A 19,454-nucleotide genomic window follows, 5' to 3' on the forward strand; every position below is an offset into this window, starting at 1 on the left:
TCTTCCCTTTGTTGCTCAGTCTTCCCGCTCTTTCACTCAAACTCAGACCATTTTCTTTTGTGAAACAAGCTGTCATATCTGTTCCGCCCGCAAGGGACGTGTTCCTTTATGATGTAATTTGTAATCAAGTTATGATTTAATTATGTGTATATGTAATTCTGTGTGATTAGTTAGGTATTTAGTAAATAAATAATTAAACCCAATTTTGTATTGCTGATTCAACTTGTGAGCCAGGGTTCGTGCAGATAACCAAGAATTTACAACTTTCAGATGAGACTGAATTAAGATGACGATTAATTTTGACTGCTATTGATGTAAAATATTACTAGGTCTTTAAGAGTTTATTCGGAAGATAACAGCTCTATAAATATTATTTTGTGGTGCCCGACCCTCTAGTCAATTACATTTACATGATTAGCTCAATCAGGTAATATTAATTACGGATAAATTATTTTATAGAATAGTATGTCATATCACTTAATCCGGCATAGCCAAAGACACGACACAGTACCTGTATGTGTGCATTAGGCATAACGTAAAGGCATAAAGTAAAGTCTGCCAGCTAGTTGGGTGTTAGCATAGTTCACTACGAAACTAGTCTAGGGGGAGCTTAACCAATCAGTGATCATCGTCCTCAAATCCAATGCCGCTGATTGGCTCATACCAGGTATTCTAACAGACGGTCGTGTGTTCTACCTTCAGCCTTGCAGAGAAATCAGAATACCAAGATCAGAACATGAAACAGTTATTTTCAGTTATACACCAAGCATCATCTTTCATACTGTATTATTTAGTCATTAAAAATAATTCTCTAATGAGCATGGATATAGAGATATATAGATATAACAGACATTAGAAATTCAATCATTCCACTGGTTTAGATTGTACAGAATGTCAATTATTCAAAAATTCACCATGAAAATATTTTACTCACGGTCCAGAATTTAATGAAGTACTGTAGATCTGTAGCAGTGATGAAAATGCAATATAATAAGGAGTATGCCAGGAACAGCATGAAAAACTTATAGTTGGAGAAGCCCACACAGTTATTCACCCTGTCACATTCCAAAACAAGAAGGCAATGCTCCAAGTCAATATCACACCATATGGGAAAACCCTACCGTTTGACAGCAACATACAGATGGTAAAAATGGCCCCCAAACAGAAACGGACAAGGCTGAAATATCATCTACATCGTAGACATCAGTTAAGCCTTTGACGACAACGAAAAAAGTGATCAATGTACCAAACGAGATTTAAAAACTCTTACAAATCATACAGTGACCTAATGGAAAATATTGTTCCATTTCCTTTGAATAATTAATCAAATATCACTTTGATTAAGTATGAAATGGTACAGTAGCAATACAGACCAGGGGCAATGGTGATCCATCTTTAGGATGCATCTGTAAAACAACAGTAAGGAAACTCAGTAACAGCTACAATTTTCCCCAACACAGTTTCAGCAGGGTTCTTATGAACAGTGCATAGGGCCATGAGCAGAGTCATACTTATCACAGACTGAACAATGGTGACATCGATCAGGCTTGACCAGCTGGCAGCGATCACAGAAACGAATAGCTGAGGAATAAGAGAGACAGCGTCAGTCAGACACCATCACCACAATATCTACCCCACTGACCAATAACAAATGAATCGTCAGCCTATCTACCCCACTGACCAATAACAAATGAATCGTCAGCCTATCTACCTCACTGACCAATAACAAATGAATCGTCAGCCTATCTACCTCACTGACCAATAACAAATGAATCGTCAGCCTATCTACCCCACTGACCAATAACAAATGAATCGTCAGCCTATCTACCCCACTGACCTATCTACCCCACTGACCAATAACAAATGAATCGTCAGCCTATCTACCCCACTGACCAATAACAAATGAATCGTCAGCCTATCTACCCCACTGACCAATAACAAATGAATCGTCAGCCTATCTACCCCACTTTTATTGAACCTTTATTTAACTAGGCAAGTCAGTTAAGAACAAATTCTTATTTTACAATGACAGACATGATTTGGAAAGGCACACACCTGTCTATATTAGGTCCCACAGTTGACAGTGCATGTCAGAGCAAAAACCAAGCCATGAGGTTGAAGCAATTGTCTGTAGAGCCTCGAGACAGGATTGTGTGGAGGCAAAGGTCTGGGGAAGGGTACCAAAAAATGTCTGCGGCATTGAAGGTCCCCAAGAACACAGTGGCCTCCATCATTCTTAAATGGAAGAAGTTTGGAACCACCAAGACTCTGCTCCAGTTTCAACTGTTCTGCCTTATTATTATTCGACCATGCTGGTCATTTATGAACATTTGAACATCTTGGCCATGTTCTGTTATAATCTCCACCCGGCACAGCCAGAAGAGGACTGGCCACCCCACATAGCCTGGTTCCTCTCTAGGTTTCTTCCTAGGTTTTGGCCTTTCTAGGGAGTTTTTCCTAGCCACCGTGCTTCTACACCTGCATTGCTTGCTGTTTGGGGTTTTAGGCTGGGTTTCTGTACAGCACTTTGAGATATCAGCTGATGTACGAAGGGCTATATAAATAAATTTGATTTGATTTGATTTGATTTGATTCCTAGAGCTGGCCGCCTGGACCAAACTGAGCAATCGGAGGAGAAGGGCCTTGGTCGGGGAGGCCAAGAACCCGATGGTTACTCTGACAGAGCTCCAGAGTTCCTCTGTGGAGACGGGAGAACCTTCCAGAAGGAAAACCATATCTGCAGCACTCCACCAATCAGGCCTTTATGGTAGAGAGGCCAGACGGAAGCCACTCCTCAGTAAAAGGCACATGACAGCCAAAAGACACCTAAAGACTCTCAGACCATGAGAAACAAGACTCTCTGGTCTGTTGAAACCAAGATTGAACTCTTCGGCCTGAATGCCAAGCGACACGTCTAGAGGAAACCTGGTACCAAACTTCCCTACGGTGAAGCATGGTGGTGGCAGCATCATGCTGTGGGGATGTTTTTCAGTGGCAGGGACTGGGAGACTAGTCAGGATCGAGGCAAAGTTGAACAGAGCAATGCACAGAGAGATCCTTAATGAAAACCTGCTCCAGAGCGCTCAGGACCTCAGACAGAGGCAAAGTTTCACCTTCCAACAGGACAACGACCCTAAGCACACAGCAAAGACAACGCAGGAGTAGCTTCGGGCCGAGTCTCTGAATGTCTTTGAGTGGCCCAGCCAGACCCCGGACTTGAACCCGATCGAACATCTCAGGAGAGACCTGAAAATAGATGTGCAGCAACGCTCCCCATCCAACATGACAGACCTTGAAAGAATCTACAGAGAAGAATGGGAGAAACTCTCCAAATACAGGTGTGCCAAGCTTGTAACGTCGTACCCAAGAAGACTCAAGGCTGTAATCGCTGCCAAAGGTGCTTCAACAAAGTACTGAGTTATGGGTCTGAATATTTATGTAAATGTAGTATTTATGGGGGGTTCTATTTATAAATGAGCAAAAATGTCAAATGCTTTGTCATTATGGGGTATTGTGTGTAGATGGATGAGGGGGGGAAAAACTATTTAATCAATTTTCGAATAAAGCTGTGACCTAACAAAATGTGGTAAAGGTCAAAGGGTCTGAATACTTTCCGAAGGCACTGTCTATTCTGGGGACATTCTTGCAACATCAGGCGAATGTTATTTACAAACAAGGGGAGAAAATAAGGCGGTCCGGTACGGCATACCGGAAAGATAAATAGTGGAGGTATGCCGTACCAGTAAAACATGGGCCTATCACAATAACTAAAACAAAATGTCAAGAAAACTGTAGGCTATTACATCCCTTTTTATCATTACCTCATGACAGAGGCATGACAAATAAGCAAATAGATTTGAAAATGGGTGGTATAGCCTACACTCCAAAATGCGATGTGGTTAGACGAGAACACCAAAATTTTGCCAAGGCAGAGATGAGCGGCCGACAACGAGGCCCACGCAGACAGCAATGGATGCATCAATTCTGGCCTAATGACAACTTTGTGGTGTTTAGTGTAACAGATGCCTCTTTCCATTCACCACTGTTATGAGGCTGGAAATATGTTGTGAGTGGATGAACATGTGCGGGTAGCCTAGTAAAGGAGCCCTTTGACGTGATTGTTCGACAATCAGATAAAAACATCATGACTGGTTGTGTTTATGCCACAATAAAAGGTTATACATTTTAAAAGTTAAATGACACATCTTTGACTAGGTCCAGAGAGATCCTATTGAATTAATAGGGATTATATATGTAATTGGGCCTATAAAAAACGTTGGTGCAGGTCCCGCACCAGGGAGAAATTAATTATACTTTCACTCTTGAGTCAATGTATAATCATCAAAACAACTGGACAGTTTTTGTGTTATTAGAGTATATGGTGCAACCACTTTTGGTTTATTGGGTTGGTAAATGTCAGCCCACAGGGCAGACTTTTTGTTTTAGCTTGTATTCTGTAGAGTACCTCCAGACATGGTGCGGGTGTAGATGGGTAAATCCTTGGCTATCCTTCTAAGAATCTCCTGCTGAGACTCTCCACGGTCCTCACGCTCCAACAGCTCCTTGTCTGAGTAGGACAGGTGGAACTACAGAGAGGATGGAGGAACAGAATAAGAAACATCCTGTGCCTCAACAGATGTAGGATCTTAATTTGATCACCCTGTTGTAGGGGGTTTAAAAAGCCCTGGTACATATGAGGTTTAAAAAGTCTTCTGAAATTTGAAACTTCCACACTTGATTTTCCCCTACAAAAATGTCCATTCATTATAATCAACTTATTAATTCACATTTTCTGTTGCTGCAGGATTTTTTTCCTACTGCAGCAAACTGGCTCAAATTACAATCCTAAACCTCTAGAATATTGCAGGCCTACAGCCATTACTAATGAGATGCACTTCCCATTAGAGGTCTTATTATAATGCTGTGAGCTACTGTAAATGCTGTGTAGCTCTGAGTGCTGGAGGACTGCAGTACAGTACTGTTGTGTGTCACAAGGCTGATCCAGCTAAGTCATGTGCACTTCTATCTTTGCCCTTTCCTTCTGAGCAGCTAGATTGTTTGCAGAGCCACAGCAGCGCTGCTACATTATTACATTGAGGCACTCAGGCGTTTTATGATTGAAGGCTGAGGACTAATAACTTCAACAATAACAAACACCATGTGCCCGGTGTCACAGATATCACCACCCACTGAATCATCTAACAAATACACCTTACAGTATGAAGGAAAACATTGTTATTGAGTGACCTGAATGTTAAGCTATCGCCCCTTGAATGAACCAGAGCAATCAGTACTGGAAGGAGAATTTTTGAGTGTCGTCTAAAACGCATGGATTCAACAACAACAAGCGCTGAATCTGAGTGGTCAGGAGCAGAGATAATAGAGTGCTCCTTCAGGCAGTCGGAGAAGAATGGAATATCACTGTAAATATCACTCTCAATATAATTTTAAATAGCAGGAGAGACTGGAGCCTAGTTCTGTACCTCTCCCTGTATCTCATCATCCAGACTAGCCTAGTTCTGTACCTCTCCCTGTACCTCATCATCCAGACTAGCCTAGTTCTGTACCTCATCATCCAGACTAGCTTAGTTCTGTACCTCTCCCTGTACCTCATCATCCAGACTAGCCTAGTTCTGTACCTCATCATCCAGACGAGCCTAGTTTTGTACCTCTCACTGTACCTCATCCAGACTAGCCTATTTGATCAAATACACACACACACACTCACCTCTTTCAGGGGGTTCATGGGCTTGGTGAAGATGGTCTGCCAGTAGGTCCAGGTAAACAAGATGAAGACAACATGATAGGCCAGCAGATAAACAACTGGAAATAGAAAGACATACAGCTCACTGTGCAGCCAAGTAATCTGTCTGCTAGAGGCTAGATCTCTGAAAGATTCCCTGTTTACCATGAACTTAAAGTCAATAGTTGGACAGAGCACATTTGACATTGAACAGAGCACATTTGTCTTAAGAACCACCAAAGGAGAACGTGAAGGCTTTGGGACAGCCTGAGCCCTCCTGACTAACAGCCCTTAGATAAGGCTCTGGCAGAGCTATGATTTTTTTATTCTGCTATGATGAAACTTGTAGCGATGATTAGACTAGCTACAGTGAATGTCTCTATTGGGTCCCAGCCTGTGTAGATAAGGGACTTGCAGAAAATCATATTATGTGGACTATGCATAGATAATATGTGTGTATAAATACCTAGGTGTCTGGCTAGACTGTAAACTCTCCTTCCAGACTCATATTAAATATCTCCAATCCAAAATCAAATCTAGAATCGGCTTTCTATTTCGCAACAAAGCCTCCTTCACTCATGCCGCCAAGCTTACCCTAGTAAAACTGACTATCCTACCGATCCTCGACTTCGGCGATGTCATCTACAAAATAGCTTCCAACACTCTACTCAGCAAACTGGATGCAGTCTATCACAGTGCCGTTTTGTTACCAAATCAACTTATGCCAACCACCACTGCGACCTGTATGCTCTAGTCGGCCGGCCCTTGCTACATATTCGTCGCCAGACCCACTAGTTCCAGATCATCTATTAGTCTATGCTAGGTAAAGCTCCGCCTTATCTCAGTTCACTGGTCACAATAACAACATCCACCCGTAGCACACGTTCCAGCAGGTATATCTCACTGATCATCCCCAAAGCCAACACCTAATTTGGCTGCCTTTCCTTCCAGTTCTCTGCTGCCAGTGACTGGAACGAATTGCAAAAATCGCTGAAGTTGGAGACTTTTATTTCCCTCGCCAACTTTAAACATCAACTATCTGAGCAGCTAACCGATCACTGCAGCTGTACATAGTCCATCTGTAAATAGCCCACCCAATCTACCTACCTCATCCCCATACTGTTTTTATTTTATTTACTTTTCTGCTATTTTGCACACCAGTATCTCTACTTGCACATCATCATCTGCTCATTTATCACTCCAGTGTTAATCTGTTAAATTGTAATTATTCGCTCCTATGGCCTATTTATTGCCTACCTCCTCATGCCTTTTGCACACAATGTATATAGACTTTCCTTTCTCTACTGTGCAATTGACTTGTTTGTGTAATTGGCTTGTTTGTTTACTCCATATGTAACTCTGTGTTGTTGTCTGTGTCACACTGCTTTGCTTTATCTTGGCCAGGTCGCAGTTGCAAATGAGAACTTGTTCTCAACTAGCCTACCTGGTTAAATAAAGGTTCAATTAAAAAAATATATTAAACTGTTTCTAACTGCGTACTCCCAGACCCATCATGCAACATCCTGGGTGTCTTGCCTCTCCTGACTCTGACTGTGTAGATAACTGATTCAGGCCTGACAGAGGAAACAGACATTTATGAGTTCTTTGACAAACCCTTTAAGAGACCTACTTCCTCTCCCCACAATGGTACTAATATCATGGAAGTCTTACTAATGGATACCGTTGGCTCATGACTGCCCATAGATAAGCCTCAAACTCTGGGTTATTCATCTGGCATGGTATCAGTGTTCATCATATCACACTACTACTGTCAGGTATGTGTTCATCATAGGGGAGAGTGGGGTAAGTTGAGACATTTTTACATTCAGCATCACTCTGTCAAGGGAAATATAGTATTTCTAACAAAGATATCTACATATATTTCAGGATGTTGCGTATCCCTTGAAATAATCAGAATTCATGTAAACATTACAGTTTTGAAAACATAGCTTGTCCAAAAAAAGTGGTCTCTTGGGACAACTTACTCTGGGTATGGGGTAAGTTGACCCGCGAGACAGTGTAAGTTAAGCTGCCTACACATTTCTGTCCTGAATTAAATATTACCACTACCTTTTTAAAACCATATCTATTTTTATTTCCCAAACACAATTCAACACAAACACAATCGCCCCCATTCACATCGACAGGGCTGTAGTGGAGCAGAGTTCTTTTGTGTCCACATCACCAACAAACTATCATGGTCCAAACACACCAAAACAGTCGTGAAGAGGGCACGACAATGCCTATTCCTCCTCAGGAGACTGAAAAGATTTGGCATGGGTCCTCAGATCATCAAAACATTATACAGTTGCACCATCGAGTGGTTGCATCACCACCTGGTATGGAAACTGGTTAGCATCAAACCCTGTACATCACTGGGGCCAAGCTTCAGCCACCCTGGTCATAGACTGTTCTCTCTGCTACCGCACAGCAAGCGTGACCGGAGCACCAAGTCTAGGTCCAAAAGGCTCCTTAACAGCTTCTACCCCCAAGACTGCTGAACAGTTAATCAATTGGCTACCCGGACTATTTGCATTGACCCCCCTCCATTTATTTATTTTTTACACTGCTGCTACTCGGTGTTAATTATCTATGCATAGTCACTTTACCCCAGCCTACATGTACATACCTCAATTACCATCGACTAACCTGTACCCCCGCACATTAACTTGGTACCCCCTGTATATAGCCTCCACATTGACTTGGTACCGGTACCCCCTGTATATAGCCTCCACATTGACTCTGTACCGGTACCCCTGTATATAGCCTCCACATTGACTTGGTACCGGTACCCCCTGTATATAGCCTCCACATTGACTTGGTACCGGTACCCCCTGTATATAGCCTCCACATTGACTTGGTACAGGTACCCCTGTATATAGCCTCCACATTGACTCTGTACTGGTACCCCTGTATATAGCCTCCACATTGACTTGGTACCGGTACCTCCTGTATATAGCCTCCACATTGACTCTGTACCAGTACCCCCTGTATATAGCCTCCACATTGACTCTGTACCAGTACCCCCTGTATATAGCCTCCACATTGACTCTGTACTGGTACCCCCTGTATATAGCCTCCACATTGACTTGGTACCGGTGCACCCTGTATATAGCCTCCACATTGACTTGGTACCGGAACACCCTGTATATAGCCTCCACATTGACTCTGTACCAGTATATAGACTCTGTACCCTGTATATAGCCTCGTTATTGTTATTTTATTGTGTTACTTTATTATTATTTTTTTTTATTTTTTATTTATTTAGTTTAATTAGTAAATATTTCCTTCAATCTTATTTCTCTTTAAACTGCATTGTTGGTTAAGTGCTTGTAAAGTAAGCATTTCGCGGAATTCGGCGTATGTGGCAAATAACATTTAATTTTATATTTTTGTGTTTTAATCATTTTAAGCATCTTTTAACACAGGCTTAACACCTAACACACTTTTAACATAGGCCAGGCCCTGTTGTTACCTCATATCCCAGCGATAATGCCTTGCATTATGCCTGGGAAGAAAACACTTAAATTTGCTCAACTTGCCATTGTCTTTACCATTGGCTCAACTTACCCCATGGTCATTTGCTCAACCTACCCCAAGGCAAACATTTGGACTATATTAGCCCACAAAATATAGGGATGCACGTTCATACTAGGTTTATGACCTCATATTGAAGCTTATAGAGACCCCAACTGATATAAAGAACAATCTTTAAATTATCTATATTGGTTTAGATACAAGCATCATGAAACTTCTAACCCAATAAATTCATTTGACGTGGTGAAAATCTGTTTTTTGGACCTAACTTGCTTACCACTTTTTCCATGTGGTTTCTTCCTTCACAGACTGCATGCAATGAGGACCTCTTCTTAAATATTTGGTCAAATTATTAATTTTGTGTATGGTTTCCTAGAAATAAAGGTGGCTCAACTTACCCCTTTGTCTCAACTTGCCCCACTCTCCCCTATCATACTGCTACTGGCAGGTATTAATGTTCATTATACTGTAGAAGAATATATATGGGTCAGGGACTTACTCTTCTGTCCAATGTTGTCGATCGATTCTGAAAAGAGAAGATGAGAAATGTGCAGTCATGTCTCTGTGTTGTTTGCTGTATTATGGACAAATAAAGAAATGGAAATGCTTTGAATATTCTTCAGTATAATGTGTCATCATAATGTGTAGATTGTGCTGAAAACAAAGGATTATTTTCTCCTTGGTGTACTTGGCATCAATATCCTTGGCACACAAATTACCGTTTAATAACGATAAATAAACTGAGGATGATGCAGACATCCAGCAAGTGCACTGAATATAAGTGCCATCTGACACATCAAACTCCCACAACTTACAGAAACATAATCACGACCTGATCCAATCATAAATTACTCTACTTCTTTTACCTTTTGATATAGTAAAGCATTGCTGTGCATTAACACAAAAGCAGTGGCAACAACAGTAGCATCGTGCCTGGTGCAGTCTGGCGTGAATGCTGACTGGCGGCTGCTCCACCTGCGGCAAGGCAGGCCTGAGACAAAGCAGCTGACCACATGACAGGATCAGCACCCCAGTCCTCAACACACTGATTCAGCTCAGCTAATATACATGAGTAGCACCCTACTACACACACCTACTAACACACCTATACACATGAATAGCACCAAGACACAACTAATACCAGGGGTTGGAACCGGTTCAGGGAACAGAACCAAAAACCGGAAAATTAATAAATATTTAAAGGAATAGAATCAGAACTGGGAACGAAAGTGATCTATACTGTTCCAGAACAGAGCCTTTATTTTCAAAGCATGGGAACTGGTTATCAACATAATTTTACGTTCCCGGGCAATTTTTTCCAGTCCCGCAAAACAAAAAAACACCTATGCAAAGCTCTCCCTCTGTCAATCAGAAACTTCTTCCAGTGTCTGCCTGCAAGCTGAAAATCTTGTCAGCGTGTGTGCATGTTTAGGCAACCTGCCCCTCCCCCCTCTGAAGCATGGTCTAGTAGCCTAATGACCTTAAAAGCTGGATTCAGAAATTACAGTTCACATGGTCCCCAGCGGTTGATAGATCCTTTGTGGACCTGAAGTGTCGGTTCACTACAGCCCCCATCCTCATCCATCCGGACCCGTCCCGTCAGTTTGTGGTTGAGGTCGATGCTTCTGACGTTGAAGTGGGGGCTATCCTGTCCCAGCGATCTGTCCAGGACCAAAAGCTCCATCCCTGTTCCTTCCTGTCCCATCATCTCAACTCTGCAGAAAGAAACTATGATGTGGGTAACCGAGAACTCCTGGCGGTCAAGATGGCACTGGAGGAGTGGAGACTGGCTGGAGGGAGCAGAACATCCGTTTTTGGTTTGGACCGACCACAAGAATTTGGAATATCTCCGCACAGCCAGGAGCCTTAACTCCAGGCAGGCCCGGTGGGCTCTGTTATTCACCAGGTTGAACTTCACCATTTCCCATCGCCCAGGGTCCAAGAATGTTAAACCTGATGCCCTCTCTCACCTGTACAGTCCCGCTGCCACATCCTCTGACTCGGAGACCATCCTCCCTACCTCATGCCTTGCGGCTGCTGTGGGCTGGGGTATTGAGACCTTGGTCTGGAAGGCACAACGTTCCCAGCATGCCCCTGGAGGTGGCCCGGCTAACCTGTTCTTCATCCCTAAATCAGTCCGGTCCCGGGTCCTGGAATGGGCTCATTCCTCCAGGCGGGTTCCGGATGATCCTGGCCTTCCCCCGACAACGTTTCTGGTGGCCCACAATGGTTCCTGACGCATCTGCCTTCGTTGCCGCATGCACCGTTTGTGCTCAGAATAAGACTCCACGGCAAGCCCCTTCGGGCCTCCTTCAGCCACTACCTGTCCCTCATCGTCCCTGGTCCCATATCTCCCTGGACTTTGTCACTGGGCTCCCTCCGTCTGATGGCAACACCATCATTCTGACGGTAGTGGATTGGTTTTCCAAGGCCGCCCATTTCATCCCTCTCCCCAAACTACCCTCTGCCAAAGAGATGGCCCAGCTAATGGTGCAGCACGTCTTCAGGATCCACGGACTCCCGGTGGACATGGTCTCCGACTGGATTCCTCAGTTCTCGTCTCAGTTCTGGAAGGCGTTCTGCACCCTTATTGGGTCATTGGCCAGCCTGTCCTCCGGATTCCATCCCCAATCCAACGGCCAGTCGGAGTGGGCAAACAAAGACCTGGAAACAACCTTAAGATGCCTCGTCTCGACCAACCCCACTACCTGGAGCCGACAACTGGTTTGCGTGGAGTATGCCCGGGAACACTCTTCCCTGTTTGGTCACGGGACTCTCCCCTTACGAGTGCTCCATCGGATATCAACCTCCGCTTTTCCCAGAACAAGAGCAGGAAGTCAACATACCCTCGGCCCAGATGTTCTTCCGCCACTGTCGGCGTACCTGGAAAAGAGACCGGGCGGCGCATCTCAAGACCAACTCCAGGTATAGTCGACATGTGGATCGCCGCCAGACTCCAGCTCCTCGCTAATGCATTGGGCAGAGGGTACGGCTATCCACACGGGACCTGCCCCTTCGGGTGAAGTCCCGCAAACTTTCCACCCATTTCATTGGCCCTTTCCCAATCTCTAGAGTCCTTAGTTCCACTGCTGTTCGTCTTTTGTTACCCTGTACTCTCCGTATTCACCCTACATTCCATGTGTCTACGATTAAGCCTGTGTCTCACAGCCCTATTTTCTGAAACTCTCCCACAGAAAATATTGTGCACCTGGAGAAGTGGCATCTTGCCTGACTGTAGGTTACGCTCATTGCGTAGAGTCACAAATTCAACAGAAAAGTTTAAGCGAAGCCTGTAAGAATCTTTGATACCCTTGCGGTGCTCATCCTGTTGGTAGGCGCAAATGATGTGTAGGCCTACGGCAGCTACGGCTGCATTTTGTATTATGTGTAGGCCTACGGCAGCTACGGCTGTATGTCTAGGCCTTCGGCAGCTATGGCTTTATGTGTAGGCCTACGGCAGCTTCGGCTGCATTTTGTATTTTGTGTAGGTCTACGGCTGCAACAGCTGCATTTTGTATTATGTCTAGGCCTATGGCTGCATTTTGTATTTTGTGTATGTCCATAGGCAGCTACGGCTGCATTTTGTATACACTTGTATGTCATAATGGGGCGCATATCTTTCTTGTGCCATTATACAAAACAATGGTTGTTGATGTGTAAGGCTACATTTCAAATACATTTTTGTACATTTCAACAGCAGTAGGACCAATCTAACTTATTTTATTAGGGCTCTAAAGCAATACTAGTTGTGCCCACCCATGGATTTAAAATGTCACCTCAGGTATGTCATCCTGGAGCCGGACCTGCTTTCTCATTCTCTCCCCACCCGCAAAATGTCAGTTGCATCTCGCACGTGTCTTTCCATCACACATGTAAACAACTCACTGAATAATAGCTTGCCCACTTCATAGCAATTAGCTCAATCTTCATTGCTATCCGCACTGCATGATTGGTGGAGTGGAAAGTAACAACAACAAAAAAAAGGTTCTGTTTAGAACTAAAATAATGTAGGTTCCAACCCCCGCTTAATACACACCAACAGCACCAGTGCACACCTAATACACATCAACAGCATTAACACACACCTAATACACATCAACAGCATTAACACACACCTAATACACATCAACAGCATTAACACACACCTAATACACATCAACAGCATTAACACACACCTAAAAAACAATATGAACAGCCCCTAAAAGACAGGACCAGCTCCCTAATTGAGACACAGCATCCTACACATAACTAATACAAAAAATACCCAACACATAGTTCCCCAAGAGCTCATCATCCTTGTTCCTTCCAGTTTCAAAAAGCCCTTGAAGGAGCACACCCAGGGATGGATATTAAGCTAGCTAGCTAGCCTGAGGCTAGTACTGTTCAACTGGGCTAGTAGAAAACGTACCAAACTAGCCTGCCGCCTAGAGAAATGTTGTCTTTTCAAATATCGCATGGCACAGATTTTTGACCCGGGCTAGTAAAAATGGTAGTCTACTAGGCTGGCTGGCCAGTGCCCAAAAGCACACAGGCTCAGAGCACACTGCAGTCTGCACAACATACAGTCAGAGCCGAGGAAAGGTAATCTGAGCAACTGAAGCTGGCTCTGTGCGTTACGTGCGTGCGTCCTGCTATTGCAACAGAGCCCAGGTCTGCGACACAAGGACTTCACAGGTGAACTAGCTGTCTCTCATCCATCCAGTGCTGGATAGCCATAGCTAGCTAACATAGCATCCCTCTCTGTTTGAGTCAGGTGTTTGAGTAGGTTAAACTAGCTCGCTACATTCACTAGCTAAGTGAAAGTAAAAATAAAAAAAATAGAACCAAATCTCAATCTGTCTCTCTCTCTCTCTTTTGCTTCTCCTTAATTTAGGAATAAATTAAGTTGTTCAAAACTATTAAACTATTGTCTTTCTCTCTCTCTTTGAGTCAACTACTCACCACATTTTATGCACTGTAGTGCTAGCTAGCTGTAGATTATGCTATCAGTACTACACTATATATACAAAAGTATGTGGACACCACTTCAAATGAGTGGATTTGGCTATTTCAGCCACACCCGTTGCTGGGAGGTGTATACAATTGAGTACACAGCCATACAAACTCCTTAGACAAACATTAGCAATAGAATGGTGAAGAGCTCAGTGACTTTCAACATGGCACCATCATAGGATGCCACCTTCCAAACAAGTCAGTTCGTTAAATTTCTGCCCTGCTAGAGCTGCCCTGGTCAACTGTAAGTGCTGTTATTCTGAAATGGAAATGCCTAGGAGCAACAACGGCTCAGCTGCGAAGTGGTAGGTCACGAAATCTCACAGGACAGGACCACCGAGTGCTGAAGCGCGTATCGCTTAAAAATCGTCTGTCCTCAATTGGAACACTCACTATCGAGTTCCAAACTGCCTCTGGAAGCAACGTCAGAACAAGAATTGATCACCATGTGCATTGCCAAGTGTCGGCTGGAGTGGTGTAAAGCTCACTGCCATTGGACTCTGGAGCAGTGGAAACGCATTCTCTGGAGTGATGAATCTGGCTGTCCAACGGAGGATTCTGTATTTGGCGGATGCCAGGAGAACACCACCTGCCCGAATGCATAGTGCCAACTGTAAAGTTTGGTAGAGGAGGAATAATGGTCTGGGGCTGTTTTTCATGGTTTGGGCTAGGCCCCCCTTAGTAAAGGGGAATCTTAACGCTACAGTATACAATGACATTCTACATGATTCTGTGCTTCCAACTTTGTGGCAACAGTTTAGGGAAGGCCCTTTCCTGCCCCCGTACACAAAGCGAGGTCCATGCAGAAATGGTTTGTCGAGATCAGTGTGGAAGAAATTGACTGGCCTCCACAGAGCCCTGACCTCAACCCCATCGAACACCTTTGTGATGAATTGGAATGCCAACTGCGAGCCAGGCCTAATCGCCCAACCTCACTAATGCTCTTGTGTCTGAATGGAAGCAAGTCCCCGCAGCAATGTTCCAACATCTAGTGGAAAGCCTTCCCAGAAGAGTGGAGGCTATTATAGCAGCAAAGGGGGGACCAACTCCATATTAATACCCATGATTTTGGAACAATATTTTCGACAAGCAGGTTTCCACATACTTTTGGTCATGTAGTGTAGATTGATTATCTGATACTTTGATTGGGTCGACAGCATGTCAGTAAATGCTGCAAGAGCTCTAATAGGTTGGAGGAAATCCTCCAGAAGTTGTCAGAATTATTGTGTAAGTCTATAGAAGGGGGTGAGAACCATGAGCCTCCTAGGTTTTATATTGAAGTCAATGTACCCAGAGGAGGACGGAAACTACTGTAGACCTTCATTGCAAAACAGTGTGTTTTAATCAATTATTTGTTGACGTGAATATATTTAGTATAGTTTTATCTAAAAAAGGATAACTTATTTAATGTTTCACTATTTTTATCTTTATGAAATTCACTGAGGAGGATGGTCCACCCCTTCCTCCTCTGATGAGCCTCCACTGTCACTGATATGTGACTAACATTTTGTCAACTTTAAAGACCCTGCTGCCATTTATTAAAGATAATTTTAAGGAAATCTGGGTCAGACAGAGATTGCATGCGAGTCAGACAATGGGATTAACAAAGGGATCAGCTGACGATACCCTCCAACAGTTATCTCTAGACCTCATCACACCACATGCTGGCCGCAGGCAACAACACTTCTAGTCATATCTTACTGGTTTCATTGCAGATAGAAGAAAACTACAAATATATATAAAAAAGTAATTTTACAGTCAATGCAAATATCAAACTATCATATTAGTTGTATGCGCTAAAAGCATTGATAATAACAGATTAATCAATTAAATCTACTTAACAACATCCGCTGAGAACTTTACTTGAGCCCCTGTGTTTCTTGGTCAGGGCACATGGTTAGGAATAACTCTATAGGGCCGGTCAGAGATTTTCAGCCTTTCTTACCTCTGGGGCAGAGAAGGGTTTTGAAAAAGTGGTTGACTCTGTTACTGGCCATAATATTGTGTTCTAAGACAAACGGGGAAGGTTTGCCTGTTTTAGATAGTGTTTAGAACAGCAGGAAGGAAACAGGAGGTGTGTCTCTAGAGTCAGGGAGGGTCAACCTGACTGGGCTGGCTGGGAGGGTCAACCTGACTGGGATAATGACTGGGCTGGCTGGGAGGGTCAAAACTGGGCTGATGACTGGGCTGGCTGGGAGGGTCAACCTGACTGGGATAATGACTGGGCTGGCTGGGAGGGTCAAAACTGGGCTGATGACTGGGCTGGCTGGGAGGGTCAACCTGACTGGGCTGATGACTGGGCTGGCTGGGAGGGTCAAAACTGGGCTGATGACTGGGCTGGCTGGGAGGGTCAACCTGACTGGGCTGATGACTGGGCTGGCTGGGAGGGTCAACCTGACTGGGATAATGCCTGGGCTGGCTGGGAGGGTCAACCTGACTGGGCTGATGACTGGGCTGGCTGGGAGGGTCAAGCTGGCTGGGATGATGCCTGGGCTGGCTGGGAGGGTCAACCTGACTGGGCTGATGACTGGGCTGGCTGGGAGGGTCAACCTGACTGCGATGATGACTGGGCTGGCTGTAAGGGTCAGCCTGACTAGGCTGATGACTGGGCTGGCTAAGAGGGGAACTCAAAGTGATGACAGCAACACTCTCACCTGAGACACTGTAGGGCAGCGGTGTGGAATTAGGGCAGCAACACTCTCACCTGAGACCATAGAATTAGGAATTAGAGTACTAGAATGGAAATTAACCTTCTTAAAATGGGATAAAGGTCAACCATTTTGGTAAGGGAGTTGGTCAACCATTGTTTGCCAGTGATGTGATAAGATATTGTGTAAAATAATACATTTGAAGAGTTTATCTGCACTGTATGTTAGCTAGCTAGCCAGACAGTTTTAGAGGAATGATTCCATTCATTTTCCAAATTAACTACTAATATGCCAATGCTCTGACTGAAATCAGTTGATGATATGACTTAGACAAGTTGTAAATGCAACAAGTACTGATATTGTATCATATAATAACACTCACAGCTTTATAAGAAAACCAAAAGGGAGACATTTATGGTCTGTTTACAGATACTGTATTTTAGGGCTATTTGTACAGAAGAAAAAACAATTAGGGCAGAATGCCAAAGACATTAAAACAGGTCATTATTCACCCTTTGTGGAATATTAGCTCAAAGTCAGCTGACATGGTTGTTGTTAAATCCAAAAGACTAAACTAAACACAATGTGCGTGTCAGACAGAAAAGGAATTGATTGGACAATAGACTGATGATAGTACAAGCATAGCAACATTCAAAAATGATACTTTGCAACCACTTCTCTTTGAATCCAGACTAGTTTGCATGTGATGCTTCTTGGTAAATGCGGAGTCCATTTGCAGAGGAGGTGGAGACCTGACATACTGCCAAATAGAGCAAGGAGTGGGTTGGCCCTGGTTTATTCTGACACACACAGAGCTCCTCACCTCAGGAATCAGTATCCCTATTCAGGCCAATTCATATGTTGTGTAATATTATGCTCTTTTACACTATAATTTAACCAAATGTAACAGCCTTGAAAGCTATGGGAGGGGGAACTAAATGTCCGAAATGGCACCCTATAGGGGACTACTTTTGACCAGGGCCCTTAGACTACACTTGTAAATCAAGTGCTGATCACGTCAAAGTGTTGTAGTGAATATGCGACACATGAACACATGTAAGGAATGTTGTCAGAGCTGTATGAAGTAGTAGTACGTACATATAATCCCTCCATACAGGCACAGGATAGTAAAGTCACATATATGTATATGGCTCTGGTCCAGGCCGTCAATCTTTAAACCCATCCTTGTGAAGGGATTTTTGCCCTGGAGAAGAACTCAAATGGAGGGGGTTTGAATTTTCATGGTCATAAAAATGTAAAAGTGGACCAAAACTTGTTTTACAGACACACTACAAGTTGATATACATCCTTCAATTTCCTCAGGGATTGTTTTTTGTATAGTTGTTTGGATTATAATAAATGACTATACATATATGAGAGATTCTTTGAGATAATCAAACACATTGCCAATATTATTGAATAATATAAAACTCAGCCCATATATAAACAACCAATATTTACATTTCTACTGTCATTCATTTATTATGATCATACAGTATATGCTCCCCATATTGTTTCACACATGTGCAACTAATGTCATCTATTTCAGTTATAGCTGTGACTCAACAGTTTTTATGGGAGACTTCCATAAACCAACATATTCATGAACATATGTCCAGAATAACTGTCTTTGTAATTATGATACAAATTGGTACTGTCAACTACAAGAACCTGCATAAACAAATAGTTCTGCATCTAAAATCAGACAGGACCAAAATGAGTGAATGCTGAAATGAGACGCAGCACAGGAGCAGGGAAAAACACATGGTCACATCGGTTATAAGGGCACTGCAAGGCATCCACAGCATCCTATAAGCGTTAAAACCCATACTGTGCCGACAGTAGAGTTATCCTTACCTATGCAGAGCTGTACAACATACGCGTAGTAAGACCAAGCCACTATGAGGGTGATAAAAATAACTGGAATCCAATACAAAACTGTCTGACAGCTCCGTTTGATACTACGCGAGCCCGACGGCGCCATATTCTATTTAGACACCATTTGTTTGACATTAAGTTTTTGTCTGTCTGTTCCTTCTGTCTGTGTCTGTCACTTCATTACTGCCTGTAAATCGCGTATGATCGACAGCCAGGACGTAGCACTTCTGTTCTGCTGCCTCCACCTCGTTTCGCAGAGCGCGGCAGCGCGACGTCTCTCGTTCCTCTCTGCGCTGCAAAATAGTCAGCACCACCCCTTTTCACCAAGTTGCCATGACGTTCGTAGGATGCTGCAAATACATTTTTATTCTTTGGAATGATCCAATTGACCCTCTGACCATTGATGCAGAGAAGAGAATGTTAATCACCATTTAAGTTGTTTTTAATGTTGTCTTGCCATAGATCTAACCTTGGTGAAAGTAGGCCTACATTATATGATGGAGAAAACAATTATCAGACCTTATGCTTCATTAAATGTGTTTTGTAGAATAGGCCTATTTGATTGTATTTTTATGTCAATAAGTAAAACAGGGCTGTCCGTGCATATGCTGTTAATAATATATAGCCACTCTGTTTCAAATGTCTGAGGAATGTGT

The 19,454-nt window shown here is 43.4% G+C and overlaps 1 protein-coding gene across 2 annotated transcripts in view; it reads right to left on the reverse strand.

Moving 5' to 3' along the window:
* zdhhc2 (zinc finger DHHC-type palmitoyltransferase 2) overlaps nt 1-19,103 on the reverse strand; it is a 27,677-nt gene extending 8,574 nt beyond the window's left edge. Inside the window, exons 1-8 of one of the 2 annotated variants that reach the window (XM_024428846.2) lie at nt 18,778-19,103; nt 9,780-9,806; nt 5,729-5,823; nt 4,466-4,586; nt 1,512-1,581; nt 1,374-1,406; nt 935-1,055; nt 665-703 (exon numbers count right to left, since the gene is read on the reverse strand). In XM_024428846.2, the coding sequence (XP_024284614.2) occupies nt 665-703; nt 935-1,055; nt 1,374-1,406; nt 1,512-1,581; nt 4,466-4,586; nt 5,729-5,823; nt 9,780-9,806; nt 18,778-18,904 (633 nt within the window). In that variant the 5' untranslated portion in view covers nt 18,905-19,103. The remainder of the gene's footprint in view (nt 1-664; nt 704-934; nt 1,056-1,373; nt 1,407-1,511; nt 1,582-4,465; nt 4,587-5,728; nt 5,824-9,779; nt 9,807-18,777) is intronic. The other variant, XM_024428847.2, reaches the window with a different exon arrangement.
* Between the last annotated feature and the right edge of the window lie 351 nt (nt 19,104-19,454).

Source organism: Oncorhynchus tshawytscha, linkage group LG08 (genome assembly GCF_018296145.1).
Source record: "Oncorhynchus tshawytscha isolate Ot180627B linkage group LG08, Otsh_v2.0, whole genome shotgun sequence".
Lineage (NCBI taxonomy): Eukaryota > Metazoa > Chordata > Actinopteri > Salmoniformes > Salmonidae > Oncorhynchus > Oncorhynchus tshawytscha.